At 41.4% G+C, this 23,955-nt stretch overlaps 1 protein-coding gene across 1 annotated transcript in view; it reads right to left on the reverse strand.

Annotated features, from left to right (window-relative positions):
* Hel89B (histone acetyltransferase 1) overlaps positions 1 to 23,955 on the reverse strand; it is a 161,048-nt gene that overhangs the window by 21,045 nt on the left and 116,048 nt on the right. The window contains exons 23-29 of the mRNA XM_080271725.1: positions 20,725 to 20,862; positions 20,020 to 20,171; positions 19,311 to 19,452; positions 15,788 to 16,096; positions 15,142 to 15,291; positions 8,959 to 9,107; positions 2,432 to 2,563 (exon numbers count right to left, since the gene is read on the reverse strand). Coding sequence (XP_080127851.1) covers positions 2,432 to 2,563; positions 8,959 to 9,107; positions 15,142 to 15,291; positions 15,788 to 16,096; positions 19,311 to 19,452; positions 20,020 to 20,171; positions 20,725 to 20,862 — 1,172 coding nt within the window. The remainder of the gene's footprint in view (positions 1 to 2,431; positions 2,564 to 8,958; positions 9,108 to 15,141; positions 15,292 to 15,787; positions 16,097 to 19,310; positions 19,453 to 20,019; positions 20,172 to 20,724; positions 20,863 to 23,955) is intronic.

Genomic DNA, 23,955 nt, shown 5'->3' on the forward strand with positions numbered 1-23,955 from the left:
TTGGCTTGTCACGCAGCGTAGAGTCACCTACAGGCAGATGGAAAAGGAAAGAATGAAGGAAAGAAAAACAGAAGAAGGAGTGTAAAGTCACCCGTAGGCAGAAGGACAAGGAGAGAATGAAGGAAAGAAAGACAGAAGAGGATGGAAGGAAAGAAGGATGGAAGAGAGGAAAGGGCAGACACACGAGAGCAGCACTACATCGAGTGAGTGGATGGTGAGCGCCCCCACCTACCACAATGGTAAATTATAATCCTCCATTATTTTGTCACAAGATTGCTTAAGTAATGATTGTTCCACCGTTTTTATAAAACCTATAAAAGACCATTAATGTCTAGAATTCATACTATAGTCTCACCAATCTAAAACCAAGGTTTGGGTGGAGTCCAGCCAGGGATTTCCCGGCGTACAGCGTTGCCTTGTTTCCTATACTCTGATTGGCTAGTGGCTGACCTGACACCGTTAGAGTTCGCCGCTCACATCTCGCCACCTGGCCTGACATGACTTCACCCACTTCTGTGTGTGTGTGTGTGTGTGTGTGTGTGTGTGTGTGTTTGTGTATGTGTGTGTGTAAAGACAAACTAATTTCAATTATAAATATAACCAAAATAATGAATTCAAAAATCACATTCTCTCTCTCTCATATAATTTATGATTCCCAGAATGGGCCTGGATGTTGCCGCTCGTGAGTGTTTTAACTTATTTATTTCTATTAAGAAAATAGCGTATGTTCTACTGATTCCTTCAAATTATATTATAAACGTAATTGTTACATTACTTACCCAACTTAGAACTACCGTGAAAGTCGGTAAAAGTAACTACATTTTTTTCAGCCACACTGTAAAATATGTATGCCACGTTTCTTTATTGATGTACAAGAGCCATATGCATTACAAGTTTACCTTCCTTTGATATGCTAGAATACTTACGTTTATATTGTATTAGTATGTGTGTACCTATCTGTGATGCCTATTACATATATAACAGAATTTACTCATCGCTCGTTTAGGAAGTATGGCATGGCTGCACCCAGCGCCAGACCCCACCCAAACCTTTGTTTTAAATTGGTGCGACTATAGTATTTAGTGCTCTATTCCCTTTGTTACACCGTGGGCTTAAAACTAATAAACAGATAAGTGTATACACTATGTATATTTGTAATGAACATCGACAATTTTATTATTTATCAATACTGTACACAAATCTATGAAATATAATTCAATAGATAGTGAACTGCCCAGCAGATATTTTACTATAGGCATGTTTCTGACTATCTGCCACCCACAAGGTTGCCGCTTCCTATTTGGACACGCATCGCATTGACGCTCTCCTCGCCACTCATCGCTTGATGCTACCTCCCTGCTCGTCGCGTTCGGTATGGCCATAGCCTGACATTTAAGATGAGAGTGACCAGCCTCACTCATCCTTGAGTGGCATTACGTGAGTAATAAACCCCAACCACCCCTTGGATATAAACTTCAACAGTTGAATCCGACTGGCGCGCCGTAATTACCCACTAAACCACCAGGCGCCATAATTTGGTTATATGGTTACCACCCAGCGCAGGAAATGGTTTCCTGGTGTATAGGAAGCCACTTGGCTTGTCACTCAGTGTAGAGTCACCCGTAGGCAGAACAAAGAGAAAATAATGAAGGAAAGATAGAAAGATGAGGAAGGAATGAAGAGAGGAAAGGGTAGGCACCCAATGCAGCACTACATCAAGTGAGTGGATGGTGAGCATCCCCACTGGACATAATTGTAGTATAACAACTTGGCATTCACAAAATAACCATTATTCAAGTGAATCCAAATGTTATTATAGAAATTGAGTATCTATTCTAACTTACCATAACTGCTGAAAACGTTACTGTCGAATTTGATATTGGCGTTATCCTACTGTATATATTTAATGGGTTTAAACTGTTGTAAAAGAGAAAACTTGGGGTGTCTGGTACCAATTACGATAAATCCCATAAACTCTGTGCTTTCATTATTGTGCAATTCCCTTATCATGTGCCATGATTGGTACCAATTATGCGCGATAAACAAGGGATCACATCAGAATAGTCTTCACAGCAAAACCAACATATCTGAAAACTGTTGGCAATAAACACACCTCAAACAATCATTCAATTAGAAAGTGAGATCATTATTTTAAATCTAATTCATTTTCAGCATAACCAGAAACTGCTGGAGTTATACAGTACCCTTACCAATAAAGAGTGCTTCCTATCACCTCTTGCATTCGTTTATTTTTAGACAAGGCAAATAAATAAACTATTATGCATCATATAATGACGTCTACTGTGTCAGTACTAAAATTACATGAATGTCATGCAAGAAAACATGACAGCATAATATGCCAAACAAATCAGAACAGGCATTAAAAATCTCCCTATTTGCACAAGAAAATCAATGTTGATAATAAACCTACCTTAACAGATCATTCTCAATGATGTCTAACATGGCCTTGAGCTGACAAAATATTAGGGCACGGTGAGGCGAGACTACTGCCTCTGGTGCTGACCCTCCTCCTCCACCTATACCACAGTCCAGCAGCAATTGTCTTAGAAAGGAAAATACAACACAATCATTAATTCAATTAGTTACATTGATGTACAGGCAATCCCCTGTATCTGAAAAATAAACAACCAAATTTTTACTCATCTGATTTGCCATTTTTTACACCAAAACCCTTTTATTTAAATCCATTCCCATTCCTTAAAGAAAAAAAAAAGATCCAATGAAATATTTTTGAACTCTAAAGGCTGCTAGACACAAAGAAATGCCTAGACAACCCCTAAAAAGTGTGCCTGTATCTAATTTTTTGCATTAAACCCTTTATAAATCAATGTTCCTTTGTACTGTATCTGAGAATAATCCTTTAATGACCACTTGACATACACCCATATTATCCACATGTTACTGAATGTTATCCATATTCTATTGTGGGTGTTGTGCTTCTGTAAGTGTGTAATTACGACTGGATATGTAGTCAGGGGATTGCAATGACATACATGATAACCTTGTACAGTATGGCCACTGAACATAACCCCATAAATCCCAGGTGTCATTGTTTTCCAAATTCTGTTGCTGCATCTGTAACTGTATAATTTTGACTGGATACGTACTTGGGAGGTAACTAAAGTCACACATGATGACCCTATACAATACAGCCACTGGACATAGACACCCATAACCTATAACTTAATAGCATATTATGTATTCAAGTGTTATATTATTTAACAAGTGTTGTGCATGTCTGTGTGTAATTAAGATTGATTATGTACTGGCGGGTGACAAACTGTCACATATGATAACCCTGTACAGTATGGCCATACACATATCCCCATATAACTCATCTGTTACTGAGTGCTATCCATATTCTGTTGCAGGTTTGGTGTGCTTCTCTATGTGTGCAGTTATGACTGGACTTTGGTGGGAGGTGATTCAAGTTACACATGGATAACCCTTTATGGCCACTTGACATAACCCATTAAACCCTTTCCTGGATGCTGGTGTCAAACGAAGTTTTTCCGTAGTGTGGCTGCTGGTGTCCATGCAGTGCAGTTTGTAGAAAACTGCGAAAATTTGTGGAAAGTGAACGAACATTTCGGACGTCTTGAGACTGACCTACATTACATTCCCACACACCCCATCTGTCAGTTATGATGAGTGGACTTCTGATTATCGTTTGTGGCCATCCCTCCACCCCCTTGCACCGCTGCCCTCTGTGGACTTGTAGGGACCTGACCAGCTCTGAAATCAGGTCGGAACTGTTCCCCATGGGTGGGAAGAGTGACACCGAAAGGACTGGATCTGAGGGGAAGTGTGGCAGTAGTGCTGATGAACCTAGTGGGAAGGAGAGCAGCGAGTGGTATGTAGCACCACCCAACGAGGAGGACGATGACAACAATTCTTCCAAGAGCCGGGAGGATGCTCCACCTTTGCGTCATTGAAGTGTTGCGCCACCACCTAAAAAGAAGAGAATGGTGGCAAAACAACTATCTCCTACTGGAAATAAGGAGGAAGGAAGAACATTGGAAGAAGATGTGCCGCCAGTGCAGGTGCACCACTAGCTCGTCTCGTCACGCCCGCTCCTCCCTCATCACCCCTTCCCTCAGCTTCACGTGCCCTCTCACCATCAAGCAATGTTGCACCATCGCATCATGCATAAGGGACATAATCTTCAGAGCCTGGGAAGAGTGACACCGAAAGGACTGGATCTGAGGGGAAGTGTGGCAGTAGTGCTGATGAACCTAGTGGGAAGGAGAGCAGCGAGTGGTATGTAGCACCACCCAACGAGGAGGACGATGACAACAATTCTTCCAAGAGCGGGGAGGATGCTCCACCTTTGCGTCATCGAAGTGTTGCGCCACCACCTAAAAAGAAGAGAATGGTGGCAAAACAACCATCTCCTACTGGAAATAAGGAAGAAGAAGTGCCGCCAGTGCAGGTGCACCACTAGCTCGTCTCGTCACGCCTGCTCCTCCCTCATCATCCCTTCCCTCAGCCTCACGTGCCCTCTCACCATCAAGCAATGTTGCACCATCGCATCATGCACAAGGGACATAATCTTCAGAGCCAGGGATACAGTTAGACCTCTCGGCATGAACGTAAGGTGTGTAAATCTGCCACACAATGTGGAAGGTTGCTAAGGCAGTCCAAGCAGCAGTCAGGGGTGCAGGTGTCCCCTTCCTGAGCAACCTACGCATGGACAGAGACAACAGGCTTCAAACTATGGACCTTCACCTTCGACAACAGCAACTCAGGTGTTCGGGACACAACAGTACCGATAGCGACTAGTTCAGTGCTTAGTTTCTTTCTGTTGTTTTTCGATGAAAAACTGATGACAACCACTGCGATGGAGACCAACTGCTTTTCTCACCAGACTACTGCAGACCAGGCACAGGAAAAGACCTACAGGACATGGCACTGGACTGACATGACAGTGACTACCTAATACGTATTCATGGCACCGATGATGTAGATGCCCTTGGTGAAGAAACATATGCTTGCTGATTACTGGACAACCAGTGTTTTGACACGGGCGGATGCATTCAGCCTGCACATGGCTCGGAACATGTGCCAGAACATCCTATAGTTCCTTCATTTCTCTGATAACACTACTTCAGACCCAACAGACAGTCTGCACAAGATCAGGCCATTTTGGAGAACCTCAAAGGCAAAATCAAATGCTATTTTGGGGTTTTTCAAAAGCTTGTGATTGGATGAGTCACTGATGTAGTTCCAGGGCTGTATTTCTTTCAGGCAGCACATCCCATTGAAATGTCATTGTTTTGGCATCAAGATATTTGTACTGTGTGACTGATATGTGTGTTGTCCTAGATATGATAACATACACCATGGCAAAGATCAATATCCCCCAAAATGATCATCTAGGAATTTCTGGCGCAGTAGTGAAGAAAATGATGGAAAATTACGTGGGTAGAGGACACATACTCTACGCCGATAATTGGTACACCTCTCTGAGTCAGCAATGAACCTGCTTTCAAAACACACTGGCATGTGTGGAAGAGTCAGGCCGAACCAAGGTGGCATGCCATGCTTCTGTGCAAAGCAAGAGAGAGAGAGAAAGGCACAGTTCAGTTACAACACAGCAATGATCTCTTTGTCCTGTGATGGTGAGACAAATGTAATGTGCACATGTTATCAACTGTGCACACTGGTGCTCTCATCAACACAGGGAAAAAAGATCATGTGACAGGCAAGCATATTCAAAAGCAAAATGAAATCACAGACTACAATCGTAACAAGCGCTTGGGTGATAAAAGAAACATGCAGACTGGTAGTGCGGAGTGCATTCTTCGTTCTGTCAAGTGGCACAAGAAACTCTTTTTCCACTTGGTAAACGTGTGCATTTTGAATGTGCATCATTACTACTGCCAGAAAACCGGGAAGACGATCTCTATGCAGAAGTTTGTGCATGATTGTGTATTCAAGATCTTGCATGAGTACAGTCACCAGTCGTTAGTGCCACAAGGGCATACAAGAGCGATTCGCGACCAAACTGATAGACTTGCTGCAAGGGAATGGCTGGCACAGGACTGCCTAGAAATTATGCCACCACCCAGTGAAGGATAAGGGCCGACAAGAGTAGGCGAAGTGCACAGGTGCGATGCCATATGTGTGCAACAACCCAGAGGCGGTAACGAGAGAAAGCTCACCACCTGGCAGTGCCACTCATGCAAGGTGCCTCTCTGCCCTCCCTGAATATCAGTCATTTGGAAAATACTCAGTGTGTTAACAAAGGAAATGTAAATAGTACCATAATATTGTAAAAGTGACTCTATACACAACTTGGTTTACGGTAGTGATTTATCTGTATAGCTAAGGAAATGCAATAGTGTAAGACAGAAGTATGTGTTAGTATAAGTAAGGAAAAGTATGTAAGTCAAGAAAAGAGAGTGAATGTGTTTCCCAGACAATGACTTCTTATCAAAGTTTACTTTTGACCTCGAAAGAGAGGGCAGAGAGGGGTCAAGCTTGGCCTAGTCAAACTTCACAACTCACAACCTGCCTGAGAGGTTAGTCTTTTTTTTTTCCCCCTTCAGTCTTTTCTGTCCACCACCATTTCTTTCCATATACTGTTATCCTCTCATGTTACTTTTGTATTTGCTGGTGAAATAGTCATAATCAACACTGAATGCTTTAACTAAAGAAATTTATGAGCAAAGCAAACCAAAATGCTTTTGCCACAACTGACCATGCTAATTTCTGTCATTATCATCTTTTGACTGTGCGAAATTTGCCTCAGACACGCATGTACACCCATTATCTCGACCCAGGCAGAAAACATCATCTTTCTCCTCCCTTGCAACACACACACACAACCACCCTGTTTACAATTATAAATACATACAGGCATAAACAAAAAAAGATGTGAAAATGTGAAAAATACCATTCTTTGGCTATCTTTACCTATTTGCTCAGGACTGTTGTACTAGTTTGGATCATTTTACATACATTTTTGCCTTACCCTAGCATTACAGCAATGCTTGCTGTGTTCGCGTGATGTTTTGGTGGGTGGAAAGGCATCCCTTCCCTTTACTCTAATCATCTCCAGCGAGGTGCGAATCGCGGATCGTCTTGTACTGTATTTCACCCCTCGCTGGTCAGTCTGTACACTTAAGGGATGACCTTTATCTTGCGTAGGTGTAAAAACAGAATCTCTCACCTCTCTCTTCCCACAAATTACACCACCCAGACTACAATACTACCATAAACACAATAAACACCGAGAAATGCAAAATAAATTCACAATACAGTACTTTATTTTTTCTTTATCCCCTCAAGACCGATGCCGCACCATCGTGCTTTTGTGTAATTTGACACGCCAGCCTATCGCGCATGATCGATAAAGACACACAAAAAACTGGGGGAGGGTAACTCCGCCCCTTTGGTGACGTACATGAGATCAGACCAATGACAGCTAGAGTGTCTGGGGTGGTATGGCGTGATTGGCCCCCTAAGGTGGGGGAGAAGGAACCCCCCCCACCACAGTCACTTTACCTCCCTCAACCCCATTGCATCATCTCCACATTGTCCCTCCCAACCAACCATACCTCAACATACCCCCTACAAAAGTGTGTGTGCATAGCAACCCTTCTCCCCTCTCCCTCCCTCCTCTCCTATCCCTCCATCCTCCTTCCCCCTCCAGCCAGACACACTCCACCTCCACTTTTCACCTGGCTTGTTTTGTTGCTATGGGTGTATGCCACACTGACATTTCATGAAGAGGGAACACTTCACATTGACATTAATTATGTATATATAATTATTTAGTGTAAATAATGCATTTTCTGTACATTTTCTATTTTTGCCCTTGGGGGATTGGTAACTTTTTTTGCATCTTTAACGAGCGATTGGCGATAACTATTTAGTCAACCAGGCTGGAACATACATTTTCAGGTGTGTAAATTCAGTCTCTTGAAATGTGGAAGAAAAATTTTTACCTTGGTGAAAGTCGAAAAATCAACCCTGGAAAAATCGACCTAGTTGGAGGGACAGACCTGCTGAGCGAATTGCGTACTTTAGGGGTTAATTGAAACATCACGTACTATGTACTGAAATATTTCGAAAAACACATATCTAGTAACTTCACACCGTTTCAACACCACTGACATTGGTTACTGAAAAAAAATAAATAAATAAAAATGCGATGTTGCGTCGCCGGTATGCCTAGGTGTGACCAATATCATCTGCATAAATTTGTGCAACTTCCGCATTCCACTGCATGGCTCAGGATGGGTCTAGGGAGCTCAAAATTGCATTGCCAGGTGCATCTGACATTCCTCTTCAATTTGGGTGAGAGAGAGGGAGAGAGAGAGAGAGAGAGAGAGAGAGATTTCTGAAACTTGAAAAATCGGCCCCTTGGTTAGCCAGTGGGCCCCGACAAATTCTGGAGGTTCGGCCATGGTGGGGTTAAACCATGTGTTACTGAATGTTATCTGAATTATTTTGCTTCCTGTTACAAGAAACCATTTGGTTTGACACCAAGTGTAGAGTTACCTATAGACAACACTACTCCAAGCGAGTGGATGCTGAGTGCCCCCTACATACCTTAAATAAGAGGTCTTTCCTACAGGGTATGTTTAATAAAATCATCTAGTTGGAGCAAGAATAAACTAAAAGTTATGTTACCTAAACTCAAAAGGGTTACAAATTATTATCTAGTGGTAACTGGGGACACAAGTTGAGTTTGAGGTGAGAACTGAGGTTGTGAGTTAGATTCAAACTGATGTGTTTATGGCATATAACCTTCAGTCCAGCTTACTCTTAGGCCACTACACTACCAGTTCTTGGTAATGAGAAAAATCAGCCATCTATAATATACAAGTACCAAACAAAGTAAAGCATTCCTCTCTCTTATTGCATTTAACAAACAATCATTAAAAAGTTCCACAGGGCATAAGATTCACAACACTATTTAACACATACTTTAGAGCAGGTAGTTTGGCTGAGTGTGAAATGTCATCAAGGGAAGAGCTACCTTCCCTTAATTTAGCAAAGATGCGCTCAAACTCTGGATGTTGGGGCTTCAGCACAAGTTTTGGGTGATTGCACACCTTACGTAGGTACTGCAGTGCCTGGAGAAAAAAAAAAAAAAAAGTTAATTATAGAGTTGAAGCAATGTCTATAATTATACTGTAATTTCTAAATATCAGTATTCAGATACAACAGACATTCGTTATACGATGGACCGGTATGCAATGAATCACTTGTATGATGACGAAATAGTTAGGACCTTTTTAGATATAAGATGAAATTCTTGCTTATACACCTGCACCATGATTATGATCCTGTACAATGACTTACTGTCGATATACAGTACAATCGCCATTTACATTTATATTGCCGTAATGCAAGTTTAGAGTCATATGTTTGTTCAAAGATGGTCTTTCCTCTCGTCACTAGTGGGTGTGTTAGTGTCAGAGATGGAACAATAGTGTAGTGCTGGAGTTCAAGCAGCAAGTGAAGTGATTAAACTACAAGCTTACGTGAGTTGGAAACTTGTTTTAACACTTATTTTTGGTGTTAAGTAGCAAGTGAAGTGCAGGGAAGTGAAATAACAAACACTTTGGGTGAGTTGGAAACTTTTAAAACTTTGTTGGGTGGGTGATCCCACTCGTTATAATTGACGACATACAATAAATTGTTGGGCAGTGAATTTTTTTCAAATGCATCTTCACTGTAAAAGAATGCATGCTGTATGGCTACAGAAATTCATTCAATTATCAATTTGCTGTTACTCTGAAAAGCTAGTTGGCTCCAAACTATCAGAAAGATCGCCGAGTCTGGTAAAAATCTTCACATATCCAAACCGTCCTTCAATTCTATCCTTCCATTCGTGCCTTCAACTCAAGTTCCTTTTCTGGTCATAATATTGCTATTGTTGATGGCCAGTTTTTCTTTTCTGACGCTATCAATAGTGGTGTTCTTTAGGGTTGTATCTTTTTAATGGCTTCCTAAAACTCACCAATGACCTGTGTCGTTACGTCTATCCACTCTTATGATGATGATTCCACACTTCACTCCAACCCACTTCCCACAGCATTCATCACAGTAGTTACAATACAGTGTTACCCATGTGGTGCATCTATGGCATGCCCAACTTCTAACATACCTATTATTACTGCCAACAGCAAAAAGAACCTTGTTTTTAATGCCTCAGAAACTCAATTCCTCAATCTTTCTACTCAGCAATTTTCCATAACACTCACTCCTCAACTTCAGTAACTCTTAACTCCCAGTAAGTCCTTCATAATTTCTCATAAATATCCTCCATGTCTCTCTCTCTCTCTCTCTCTCTCTTGTAAGTTTTCTTGAGATGACATCACTTCTCTGGCAATATCACTTTCTCAATGGCGAGATGTGCTGAAGACTCAGTTTCTTCTTTTTTTATTATTTTTTATTTTACTTAGACCACTGTTGACTTGATAAATGGATTTACAGTGCCGACAGTATGTGGAGTTCAGCCTTTAGGTGCATGTGGAGGCACACCACATATGCCTCCTTTACACAAGGGACAATTATGAGCTTTTCATTTCACCAGATCCTCTTTTCTCACAGACTCTTCATCCCCCCTCCCCTGCCACTGTCTCCCTTCCCAACTCTCACTCTATCTCCCTTCCCCACCTCCCTCTTTATTCACTGGTATTACCATCACTATTACACTGGTTAATGCTCTCCTAAACCATGTGCCTGTTTTCCTCCCACATTACAGCAGGAATGTAATATCCACGTAGCTACACACTCCTAACCTTTTCTGCTAAACCCTCTATGTAAGAGGTGACTGATATTCTTGGCCCTTTATGTACAAAACTGGTCAACTCTGGAACTGTGAACACCAGTCTTTTAGGTTAAATATATAAAAGAATCTTGGAAGGAATACATATTGATTTTGACCTTCTCCATTCAACATATTTTTAGAAGCAACAATTTCTCAGGCCCAAGCAACTGGTTATTCTTTTCTGCTTTAGAAAAGTATAGTTCTTGTGTGCCTTAAGGTGAATACAGCTCAGAGTTCTATTATACAGTACTTGTGATGGTCATAAAAATCATGGCAGTTGTTTCAGAGAGCTTTGGAGGGCCCAATACCTACCCAGGTCCCCAACCAAATGGGCAGATTCACATGGCCATGTGGAATGTGAGAGGTGTGAATGAGGAAAGCAAGAGAGTAGACGTGGTGAATGTGATCAAGAGTGCGAGATATGCCGTGATGGCACTGTGTGAAACAAAGATGAAAGGGTGTGAAGTGGAAGTGGGAGGGTGTAAAGTGTGTGAGGTCAGGCATGAATGGGCATGGAAGATGCAAGGAAGGAGTTGCTTTGGTGGTGACTGAAGTGTGGCAGAGTGGAATGAGAGATTACTAATGTGTCAGCTCGAGGTGTATGTATGTCAAGTTCAAGTTTGAGAAGGTGAAAGTGGCGGTGATTGTAGCATATGCACCGTGTAAGAACAGAAGTGAGAGAGAGAAAGACAAGTTTGGGATGAGCTAGATGAAGCAGTGGGAGAAATGCCCAGTAGCTATAAAGTTATCATAATGGGCAATATGAATGAAAGAGTAGACACTGGTCCTGAGGATAACATAATGGGATGTCATGGAGTACCAGGAGAAAATGATAATGGGAACTGACTGATGGATATGTGTCAGGAAAGGAGGTTGTGCATTTGTAACTCATAGTTCAAACACAAAAGATGCACATAAATATACATGGTACAAAGGGAATGGGGATCATGTTAAAAGGAGGTTGATTGGTTACATACTTGAAGGGAGGTTGATGTTAGGAATGGATGCTGATATGAGGGCCATGAGAGGACGATGTGGAGGTCTGTGAGATCATATGACTGTGGTATGCAAGATCAAGCAGAGAGGAGTGAGGTGGACCAGGAGAGAGAGAAGCAGTCAGGGAGAAAGACTGAAAGTCGAGAAGCTCAGGATCAAAGAAATGGCAGATAAATACAGGACCAAAGTAGGGGAGGAGTTAGAATCAGTGAATAGGAATTAAATGGATCTGGACAACCTGTGGAATGCATATAGGGACTGTTTAGTTAGAAATACTAAAGTGGTGTGTGATATGGCAAGAGTAACAACAAAGAAGAAAAGTACGGCATGTGGACTGAAGAGGTTACGAGAGCTGTAGAGGAAAGGAGGAAGAAGTGGCAAGAGTGGTTACAGGACAGGGGTTCAATTGAAATAAGAACTGAATACTGGTATACTGAGAGCAAGAAGCACATAAAGAGACCAGTGAAGAGGAAAACGAAGAAGGTAAATAATGATCTTGGAAGAAAAATGAATGCAAACTACTCTGAAAATAGGAAGTTGCTCTGAAAAGAGGTGCGGAAATGTAGAAGTGGATGCGGAAAGAAATGTGAAGGTGTGAAGGATGTAGATGACAGATTATTAACCCATGGGGATGGAGTAAGGACCAGATGGGAAAATATTCTGAAAGTCTGATGAATGGGTATAGAGAGAGCACAGCCACTGTAAACATGATTGGTTTTGGGGGTATGCAGAGAAGGAATGCAATGCCAGGAAACGTGACACTCGAACGGGTGAAGAATGCTGTGAAGCGGCTGAAAAATGGAAAAGCAGCTGGATTTGATGAGGTGTATGCAGAGATGATTAAGTGTAGTGGAGAAAGCAGAATGAAAAGCTTGTTGGAGATATGTAAGAAGGCATGGATGAGTGAAATTGTACCAGCAGAGTGGAAAAAGGCTGTGATTGTATCCCAGTACAAAATAAAGGTGTGAGAACTGAGAGCGAGAATTATCGTGGCAGAAGTTTACTGAGTGTGGTAGGGAAGGTAAATGGAAGAACTATTATACAGAAAGTACGACTGATATCAGATGTCCTAGTAAGTGAACAAGGTGGCTTTAGGAGCGGCTGAAGATGTGGGGATCAAATATTTGCAGTCAGACGGATAGTGGAGAAGGCTTGTGAGAAGGACTATAAGGTGTTTATCGCACTCATGGATCTGGAAAATGCATACAACAAAGTAGACAGAGAAGGATTGTGGAGGGTTCTGCACATGTACAGTGTAGATGGTACGCTGCTAGTTGCCATCAGGAGTTTTAATGATGGTAGTGAAGCATGTGTAAGAGTTAATGGGCATCTAAGTGAATGGTTCACGATTGGTGTGGGCGTGCGACAAAGTTGTGTGATGTCCCCAAGGTTGTCCATCGATCCACAAGAGAAGTAAAAACACGAGTAATGGTGAGGGAGATGGCTTTGGTAATGAATGGTAATGGACGGAATATCTCAAATTAGTTGCATGCTGATGATGCAGTACTATCTGCAAATACCGCATAAGGACTTGGTAGATTGGTGCAGAGTTTTGCTGATGTCTGTGAGTGTCGTGCCTTAAGAGTAAATGTAGAAAGGAGTAAAGTGATGGTTATTGAGAGAGAAGGTGACTTCCATTGTGATGTTACAGTGAATGGAGAGAGACTGGAATTGATGAGAGAGTTCAAATACATGGGTACAGTGACAAAAAAAGAGAGGAAAATGTGCCCATGAAGTGGAATGTGGAGTGACACAAGGAAGGAAAGTAGCTGGTGCAATGAAGGCCTTGATAAGAAAAAGAGGCTTGAGTGTTGTAGCTGCACAAGGCTTACATAAAGGAGTGTTAGTGCCAACTTTAACATACGGATGTGAGACTACGGTGTGGCATAAAAATGAAAAGTCAAGAGTAACAGCAGTGGAGATGGGACTGATGAGGAATGTATGTGAAGTACAGAGAGTGGATAGGATATGAAATAATGTGATTCATGAAAGATGTGGAGTGAGGAAGTCCGTGAACACCAGAATCGAAGAGAGTGTACTAAGATGATATGGTCATGTGAAGAGAATGGATAACAATGAAGTGGTGAAAAACATATATCTGAGCGAATCTGAAGAAGGGAGGAGGTGAGGTAGGCCAAGGAGAAGGTGAAGGGAAATGGTGGATGAGTATGTGTGGAATAGAGGTTTGGAAGTCATGAGGCAAGGGGACTAACAAGAGATCGTGCTGGCTGGATGAATATTGTGAGGAGAAGTGCATAGTCAGGGATTTGGCACCCCTTTTTAATGTGACAGCGTCCAGACTGACGCTATCTGATACGTTTATGTGAAGCTACAGAACATGGTGAATGTTTTTGGCGTATCAGATAGGATTCCAGGAGCTTGAATGGTGAGTGATTGGAAGCGTGACCCATTGGACTGGGCAAATTTGGGTTGTCTGGACACTGCTACTTCTCACCCTGCCCTAAGGTGGGAAAGGAGGTCTGGATGATGATGATGATGATGATGATAATTATAAAGGATGTTACTGCTAAAACACAATTTCCCTCTTTGCACCACAATGTATTCTGTGTATACACTATAGTAAATACTATACATGGCAAAAAATGGATGAATGATTATCAAAAATAAATCTACCCATCATCTGATCCTTTACCACCCCATCAAGAGGGTTGGGGCCCAAGGGAATGTCATTTAATCCACATATTAAGGCAAGTGAATATCCACTTGCCCAACTGACACCATGTGAGCTGTTGTTGTTGATCAATCCCAGTCTGTCTTGCTGAGCAGACTCATCAACTGCAGGCAAGCAACCACACATGCAGGGCCGTCTTATGCATTGAACTGATGTTCCCTTAAGGCTGTCAGCATCTTGCCACAGTGAGTCGCAGGGAATAAGTAAAGAGGTTTGGTTTCTGGATGGATGCTGCATTTGTTTCTCCACCCAGTTAATGGGGACACCACAGCAGGCTCCACTTCACCCCATAATTCTGTTACATGGTTACTACCCAGTGTTGTAAATGGCTTCCTGGGTTACAGAAAACCATTAAGTTTGTCACTCAGTGCAAAGCCACCTGAAGTGGAAAGAAAGAGTGACAAAAGGAAAAGGTGTCAGGAAGAGTGGAGGTCAGACACATAGATTGAGAAAAAGAAAGAAATAAGCAATAACGCATCAAGTGAGTGGATGATGGTCACCATCACCTACCAGCATCATCATCTGAATAAGAAACTCAACAATCCCTGGGATTTAAGCCTTCATGGGCTACATCCAATTGGAGTACCTTAATCTACTAGTCCACTTATCCAAAGAAAATAAACCATAGCAACTAAAACAGAACCTGGAAGATGTGACTGTGTGGCTTAGGTGTAGAGTCATCCTTGCCCTGCTCTGTGCTACGTAACGCTTCACTGATGCTCTGGCTGGCCTGGGTGCGGGCAAAATCTTCATACAGCTCCTCTTGCAGTGGACTCAATTCACAGTAATAATCCTGGAGAATAATAAATGTACTATATCATATTTCTTTATCTTCTAAAAGTATAGTTTTGGAAATAACTTCAGCTAAGAGGTAATATCTTCTACATCTCACTTTCCTCTGTTGGTTTTTATTCTTAAGCTTCAAAAAGAATGCTATGTTTCCCTACACATGGATGATTCTCTCTTGTATGAGGTGATGGTCATAAACTGTGTGATGTACACACAGTGGAACAGTGAGTGAACCTGTGTCCCTACCTGCAGTACCTTGTTATAATCAATGGACGTACACTACAATTAAATTAATGATTCATTGTTTCATTAATTTACCATGCAAGAGACTGCCTGTAACATTCAATGACTACAATTTATATTAATAAAAGCAGTACAGAAAAATAAATGAAAAATACACATCCTGAAATGTTAGTATGTACAATAAATGAATGTAAATTTTACAAATATTGTATAGCAATCTTGTGAGCCATGAAGAAGCCCCTCTATTAACTATTAACCTGCGTAATCTTAGGTGGAAGGTCACTGAGAACATCTTCCTTGACTCGTCGCAACAGGAAAGGAAGGGCCTGTCTGTGTAGTGCCTCCATGGCCAGCACTCCTGCCTCCTGTTCCTTGCTTGAACTCTTGGCATCTCGGGATTGCAAAATGGGCTTGGAATAGCGGGCCATAAACTGACGTTCTGTACCCAGGAAGCCAGGCATAAGGAAGTCGAACAGTGACCATAACTCAAGCACATTGTTCTGAATGGGTGTCCCAGAAAGGATCAGTCGGTGGTGGGCAATCAGCTGCTTGATGGCTCGGCATGACTGTACTCAAGAGAAGTCATGGTATTAATGCAAATTATATAATGTAAGAAACAAATAAAAAAAAGCACAACTGATCAACAGACTATATCTTCAATACTGGTACTGACAAGACCATCATTAGTAACATACCAATCTCAGATCTATCTGATATTGTGGCTTATGTCTTTAAATTAAAAACAGATGATATAAGTGGACTCTACAGATGGATATGCACCGGATACAATAAAACTACCCACAACTTCCATTTAATAAAAAGTAATTAAAATGGTACAGTTTTTTTTTTAAGTGGTTGCTCCAAAAATCAGAGGACCCCAAAATATTTGTGAAAGATTTATGAAGAGGAGAGATGGTATGGGGCACAAAGACTTGAGAGTAAATGCAGATAAAACAACGGTGATGGTATCTAGAGTTGGTGGTGGTAACGTCAAAGAAGAGGTAGAGTGGTTTGCCACAAGGATGTAGGAAGTAATTCTATCTTGTACAGTGTTTGTGATAAGTGGGTGCATAGGAGATGTAGTGATACTGGAGGTAGATTGCGTGATAATGCTCATTTCATGTGTGTGGTGTGTCAGGAAGGGCATGTGGAGACTGCCAGGCATGAAAGGACTGATCTTGCCGGTAAGTCTCTTGAGTGTGTGGATGAGTTTTATTTCTTGGGAAACATGTTATATGCTGGAAGTGGGGCTGGAACTAGCTCTGTGTCTAGAGTAAGGGCTGGCTGAAAGAAGTCCTGGGAGCTGTTGACTCTCCTAACACTGAGTGGGCTCTCCCTGCATGCTAAGGGATCTTTGTATGCAGCATGTGTTGGGAGTGTAATGCTGTATGGTTATGTGGAGCAGTAAAGGAAGAGGATATTCACTGACTCAAATATACAGAAATGACATTGATTGGGTGGATGTGCAGTGCATCCTTGAATGTGAGGTTTGGCAGGGAGGGGGGGGGGCTAGGTTTATGATGGAAAAGTTGAGAGAAATGATGGGACTGGAGCATATTAGTGTTCAGGTTGAGAAGGGGTAGACTGACATGGTTTAGGAATGTGGAGAAGATGGGGAATGACAATTGGGTGCAGAGAGTGAGAAGTGTGAATGTTAGGGGTGAGGATGCATGAAACAGAATGAAAAAAACCTGGGACGAGGTCCTAGTGTGTGAACACAGGGATAAGGGATTGAGTAAGGAGGCTGCCAGAAATCGAACAGCATGGAGAGCCGCCATTAGGTGATCAAGGCTAATGCATGCAGGAATGATGGTGTCTTTTTAAACAAAAACAAAACTGATTTAGTTTGCAATTACTGGAGAAATACTGTGGATATTTACAGGGAAAAAGTTTTTAGGTAATAAGTGAAAAATCTATAAGTCAACATCATCATCACCATCATCATTATCCGGACATCCTTTCACACCCTAGGGCATTGGAAGGAGTAGCAACGTCCAGACAGCCCAAGTTTCCCCAATCCAATGAGCCACACTTCCATTCACTCATCATTTAAGCTCCCGGAATCCTGGCTCCATCTGAGACACAAAAAATGTTCACCACATTCTGTAGCTTCACATAAACATATCCGATACAGTCAATCTGGACACTGTCACGTTCAAAAGGGGTGCCAAATCCCTAATCGTGCACTTCTCAACACAGCATTCATCTCGCCAGCTTGATCTCTTGTCAGTCCCCTTGCATCACAGACTTCCATACCTCTCTTCCTCACAAACTCATCCACCATATCCCGCCACCTTCTCCTTGAGCAAGTCTGTGAACACCAGAATTGAAGACAGTGTACTGAGATGGTATGGTCATGTGGAGAGAATGGACAACAAAAGAGTGGTGAAAAATGTATATATGAGCTAATCTGAAGGAGGAAGGAAGCTAGGTAGGCCAAGAAGAAGGTGGAGGGATATGATGGATGGGTGTGTGCAGAAGAGAGGTATGGAAGTCGGTGAGGCTAGAGAACTGACAAGAGATCGAGCTGGCTGGATGAACATTGTGAAGAGAAAGGTGTGATCAGGGATTTGGCACCCTGTTCTAACGTGACAACATCCACACTGACTTTATTGGATATGTTTATGTGAAGCTACAGAATGTGGAGAATGTTTTTGGTGTATCAGATATAGCCAGGATTCCAGGGGCTTGAATGGTGAGGGAATGGAAGCGAGACCCAATGGATTGAGCAAATTTGGGCTGTCTGGACATTGCTACTCCTCACCCTGCCCTAGGGTGGGAAAGGAGGTCTGGATGATGATGATCTATCTATCTATCTATTGCCAGATGCCTCAATCCCGGTTGGGGTGGCCACAAACAAATCGCCTCCAAGTCGCCCTGTCCCCCGCCATTTCACTCCCCTGCTCCCAACTCACACCCCCCTCTCTCATATACCTCTCCACCCCATCTCTCCATCTCATCCTCGGCCTCCCCCTCCCTCTTCCCCCCTCCACCTCACTCACATACACTCTCTTTGTCAGTCTTTCACCCTCCATCCTCTCCACATGGCCAAACCACCTCAGTGTGTTCCTCATAACGCTCCCTATCACATCCACATCAACACCACAACGCTCCTTTATATCCTCATTCGTCAGCCTGTCTCTCCATGTGACTCCACAGGCTCCTCTTAAATAGCTCATTTCCACTGCCCTCACTCTTGACTTGTGTCCTTCCAACAACGTCCAAGCTTCACTTCCGTACGTTAGAGTTGGTATCACAATACTGTCATGTAGTAACTTTTTCACTTCCATGCTCACTTCCCTGTTTCTTATCACTGCTTTCAAAGAACCAGCAACCTTTCTTCCCTGCTGTATCCTTTCAAGCACTTCACCCTCCAAACCTCCATCCTTACTCATCACACTACCCAAGTACTTAAACGCACTCACATTTTCCAATTCCTCACCATCCAACCTCGCTGTACATTCACTGACTTCACCTCTCTCAAAGACCATCACTTTACTCTTCCCTACATTCACCTTTAGATTCCGTTTCTTACACACTCTCTCAAACTCATCCACCAAGCCTTGCAGCTCCCCTTCGTCTTCACTCAACAACACGGTATCATCTGCAAACAACAGTACAGGGAGTTTCCAAACACTATCCTCTCTCACTAAATATGATTTTTAAGACAATCTGCAAGCATCCTCCTTTATAATATCCTAGATACAAATACAACATTTCAGTCACAATAAATGTGAAACTCTTTGCATACGAGGTAGGATGAATATATTAAAACTTTACCTTTGTTTTTCCATTTTTGATGATATGTCCCTCATCCAGTATGACATAGTTCCATTTGATCGCTGAGAAAAAGTCTATATCATTTCTCACGATATCATAGGATGCCACAATCAAGTTATGGTCAGGAAAGAAGCGTCGCAATCTGTGAAAATATTGAAAATTATCAGGGAACTATATGATGATGATGATGATGATGATGATGATGATGATAACGATGATGATGATGATAACGATGATGATGATGATAACGATGATGATGATGATAACGATGATGATGATGATGATGGTGATGATGATGATGATGAAGATGATGATGATGATGAGGGAACTATATAGAGTACTAGGATAAGGTATGTGTGTGTCTGTGTGTATATTTTTATTGATTTTAATAAATCACTACATTCAGCAGACTGCAACTCCATGTACAAAAGAATAATAATAATAAAAAATAAAAATTATAAGTGTCAATACTTATACTTTACAGCATCAATGTAAATACAGAAAATGCAATAAGTATTCTTTTGTAAGTCAAAAATGTGCTTAAAATACCACAAAAATATTCCATAAAACTGATGCTTTGAGAAGTTGGCTTTATAGGAAGTAATGGAAACTTAACAAAGTTTTCTGTACTTTACCATGAACTTAGCAACAAAAAATTACATCCAAGCAAAGGAAATATAACAAGAGTTTCCTGTATATGAAGAAATACCTGTATCTCTCAACTGGTGGACCTGTGTAGTGGAGTGGGTTAAGATGGGAGTGATGGACAAACTTCTCTACCTCATACACCCAGTGCCCAGTTAGTGTGGGTGGGCACACCACTAGTGACTGGATTGGGGCACTATCACTCTCTCCGTTTTTCTGAAAGTTATAACTTGTAAGGATATCTGACAGATTTACCCCAAAGAACTGAAAACAAACACAATCCATGAAGCTTTGTAAACAGTGAATAAAAAGTGGAAAATAGAGACTCCTAACTTTCCTAAATTATGCTGACATTACAAATCTTAGGATCCACCCACTTTTTGAGACGCAAGTACAAACAGAAAGGAATGAAGAGAACAGACAGTCCTTCACCTCTGACATTTTTCAAGATGGTGAGCACAAACCAATTCTACAACTCATCATTATGTACTATGTATACTAAAAAACAGTTAAGACAATGAATGATACTTTACAAATACAATCATAGTGGAACATATTACAGTACATAACACTGCAAGTTTTTGTATCATCACACTTTACTAACTTGTACAGGATATGTATCTGAGCTTATGAAAAAATAATACAAACTATATGACAAACAAAAATACAACTATGGCAAAATACTATCCAAATAAACAACATGCAACTACTTGAGGAGGAGGGGTTATGGGGGAAGACAGGAGAATGTACTGTACAATAACCAACATACCTTGCAGTGGAGCTCCTTGGTATAATGGTCACCTGCCAGGATGCAGATGGACTGGAGAGTCTTTCCTAGCCCCATGTCATCACACAGGATTCCATGTAACTTGTACTGGTTCAAGAATGACAGCCAGTTCACACCATTCTGCAAGACATGGTATCATTACTACACAGAAGGGTTCCACAAGCATATCAAAACATACTAAAATGCAAAATGACCAAAGAAAAAAATTGCACAACCATTCAAATTCATTACTTAATTACTACTATATCTTTTTTTATTATAAAAAAAATACACAGGAAAACAATGATACAAACATCTATTGAATAAAACACAGTGGATCTAAAGACACAACTGCGTAACATGAGAGTACTGAGGAGTGGATGTAAAATGTTTGAAGGCTACTATGATTGACTAATTGGCGCTGTAAACAAAGAAATCGATTAGAAGAGGAAGGAAAGAATAATGTAACATATTCCTTGCACTGTGACACCCAAAGGAAAACCGTTTTACACGTAAAATGAGAAACCTTCCTCACCCTGTTTTAGAATATGGATCTGGTGATCCAATTCACTTTTTGAATTCAAATAAAGAATTGTGGCAGGTGGGGGTGCTCTCACTCGATGTAGTGCTGCTTTGGGTGTCTTCCCTTTCCTCTCTTCCTTCCTTCCTGTCCTGTCTTTCTTTCCTTTGTTCTTTGCACTTCCTTCTGCCTATGGGTGACTTTACACTCCCTCTTCTGTCTCTCTATCCTTCATTCTTTCCTCTTCCTTTTGCCTATGGGTAACTCTACACTGAGTGACAAGCCAAATGGCTTCCTGTAAAGCAGGAAACCATTTACTATGCTGGGTGGTAAACATATAACCAAATTATGGTGCCTGGTGGTTTAGTGGGCAGTTAAGGTGCTCCAATTGGATTGAGACCGTGTAGGTTTATATCCAAGGGGTGGTTGGGGTTTATTGCTCAAATAATGCTACTCAGGGATGAGTGAGGCTGGTCACTCTCATCTTAAATGTTAGGACCAACTTGCCTAGCCCTGTACTCCTAAGCTCCTCACGGGACAGCATAGGATTGGATGATGGATGGATGGATGGCTTCATAAAAACAATACTATTGATGTTAAGTCTGTATATTGTCCGAGTATGTATGTATGTTTGCATGCATTTACAGTATGTACCTCATCCTCGAACCCTGACAAACACTGTTAATGAAACTCTGCACATGCAACCACTAGGGTGCAACAGCTGACATACACAACAGCAGTTCATACAGTCTTCTGCAGGAAGATATTCCTGTTTCAGAAAAATATGCAGCTACAGATCACTGCACAAAATGAGTTCGAGAAGAGTACACCTCTCCTCCACTACTCGACAGGGATGCGTTCCATAAAATGCGGTTGAATAATGAATTGGTCAAATAACGAAAGCTTTTTTACCATAAGATTGTTAAGAAATAGGGGGGTTAGGTTCCTGTCCACCTTCACCATTCAAAAAATATTCAATGAAGATGTAAAAAATATCAAAAGTGACACAGGGATTTGAGCTGTTTTTTTACAGACCTACATTCTTGAGGAAAATTATTTTAGTGCTACATACATCTCAGATGACTAACATTTGATTTTCGATCAAAAATAAATATTGGAGAACAAACGAAATATACCTACTTAGCGATATTACAGAAAGCCGCCTGAACGCCTCCAATAGTGTATTTACTGTCGCTCTCGCCAACTGGACATGACGTCACAACACCAAAACAAACTCAAATGTATACAATTTAAAACCATACATAGCAGTGGAAGCCTAACTGGAAGCGCTGAAACCCAACTGGGGGGGCTTCACCAACAAGACCTCCCAATGATTATAACCTACCTAACCTAGTGCAAACTAAGATGTGCATTATTCAAAACTGGCACCGAAACAGTATCATGCATTAAGAGCGTCCATTAATCACTGGCGTAATCATCACACGACCATGCGATGGCGAAACACTCAGCTTGGTGAGCACATGACTGCGCTTGACAGCGGTAGTAGTAGGGGTCTTGGGTGGAGCCATGATGTTGCTGTTGTATTACGCATGGCCAAATAGAAATGCAGACGAATGAAGAGGCAACTGATCAGCAGGACAGAGCACAGCAGACTGAGGCAGCTCAGCCAGTCTCTTTGGTGGCGCGCATTTTGAATTGTTGAAATGGCGAGGATAATCATGTCGAATAACAAAAAAGCGTATAGATTTATAAATGTCAAAACAGTGAATTGTCGAAAAACGATCAGTTGAAAAACGAGGGCTTAATGTACTGTAAATTTACACTTTTTGCAGGTTTGTCATTACAGTATTTTGAAAGATGAGTGAAAAGAAAATTTTGTAATTCATATACAGGTAGTGTATCATTACCATTAGACTAATTCAATTTCCTAGTACAAAGAAGTAGACAGGAAAAGAAAAAGTAACCAACGAAATGGGCCATGCATCAATTTGCTCATACATTTTTAAATATTCAGTTCACACATATAACAGAGGGAAGTCATATAAGATATTTCCTTTGATGAGGCTTACATGTAAATGAGAACTTTACTTTACTGCTGTCTATATACCTAAAAATATTACTTTGCTACAAAACAAAAATATATCTGCTGGTCAATGTTCAGAATATGACAGTAATAAAATGGTCGCTGTGATTTTGTTAATGCTGGCTACACTGGACAATGTCAACGAATAAATCTTTAGTCCAACATGAAATGGGCATGAAAAAATACAACATTTTATGGTACTGTAGAGTCACGATTTAAGACAAAATGAAACAACGATCTTACAATAACACAGGCATTTTATTTCTCCCATAATTACATAATAGCACGGTAATACCACTCAACTGCGTGAGAGAAACTGTGGGAAATGGGTGCGTTTAGGTATTGGATTTCCAGATACAACTCATGTGTTATGATTTTGTTGGTCATTGACTGGCTTTCTCAACCCAATCTGACCCTAGTGACCCAGGTCCCATACCAGCCTTCCACAGCCTGCCTCAGTGTTGTGTAGACAGTTGCTGTGATAAGTTTATTTGCTTATTTCCTTGCTCCTCATTTCCTCTCAGAACTCTGAGCATGCAGTTCCAAAGTAACTGTAGTTATGCCTAAACACCCTGAAAGTGCTATGAACACAAGAAAAGCATTTATTCCAAGTGAAAATGTAAAATTGTCAAACGAAGTGGCGTGTTGTGTGGGAGCTTAAATGCAAATG

This window comes from Coenobita brevimanus, chromosome 47 (assembly GCF_032717465.1).
Source record: "Coenobita brevimanus isolate Jiangsu-jjx chromosome 47, ASM3271746v2, whole genome shotgun sequence".
NCBI lineage: Eukaryota > Metazoa > Arthropoda > Malacostraca > Decapoda > Coenobitidae > Coenobita > Coenobita brevimanus.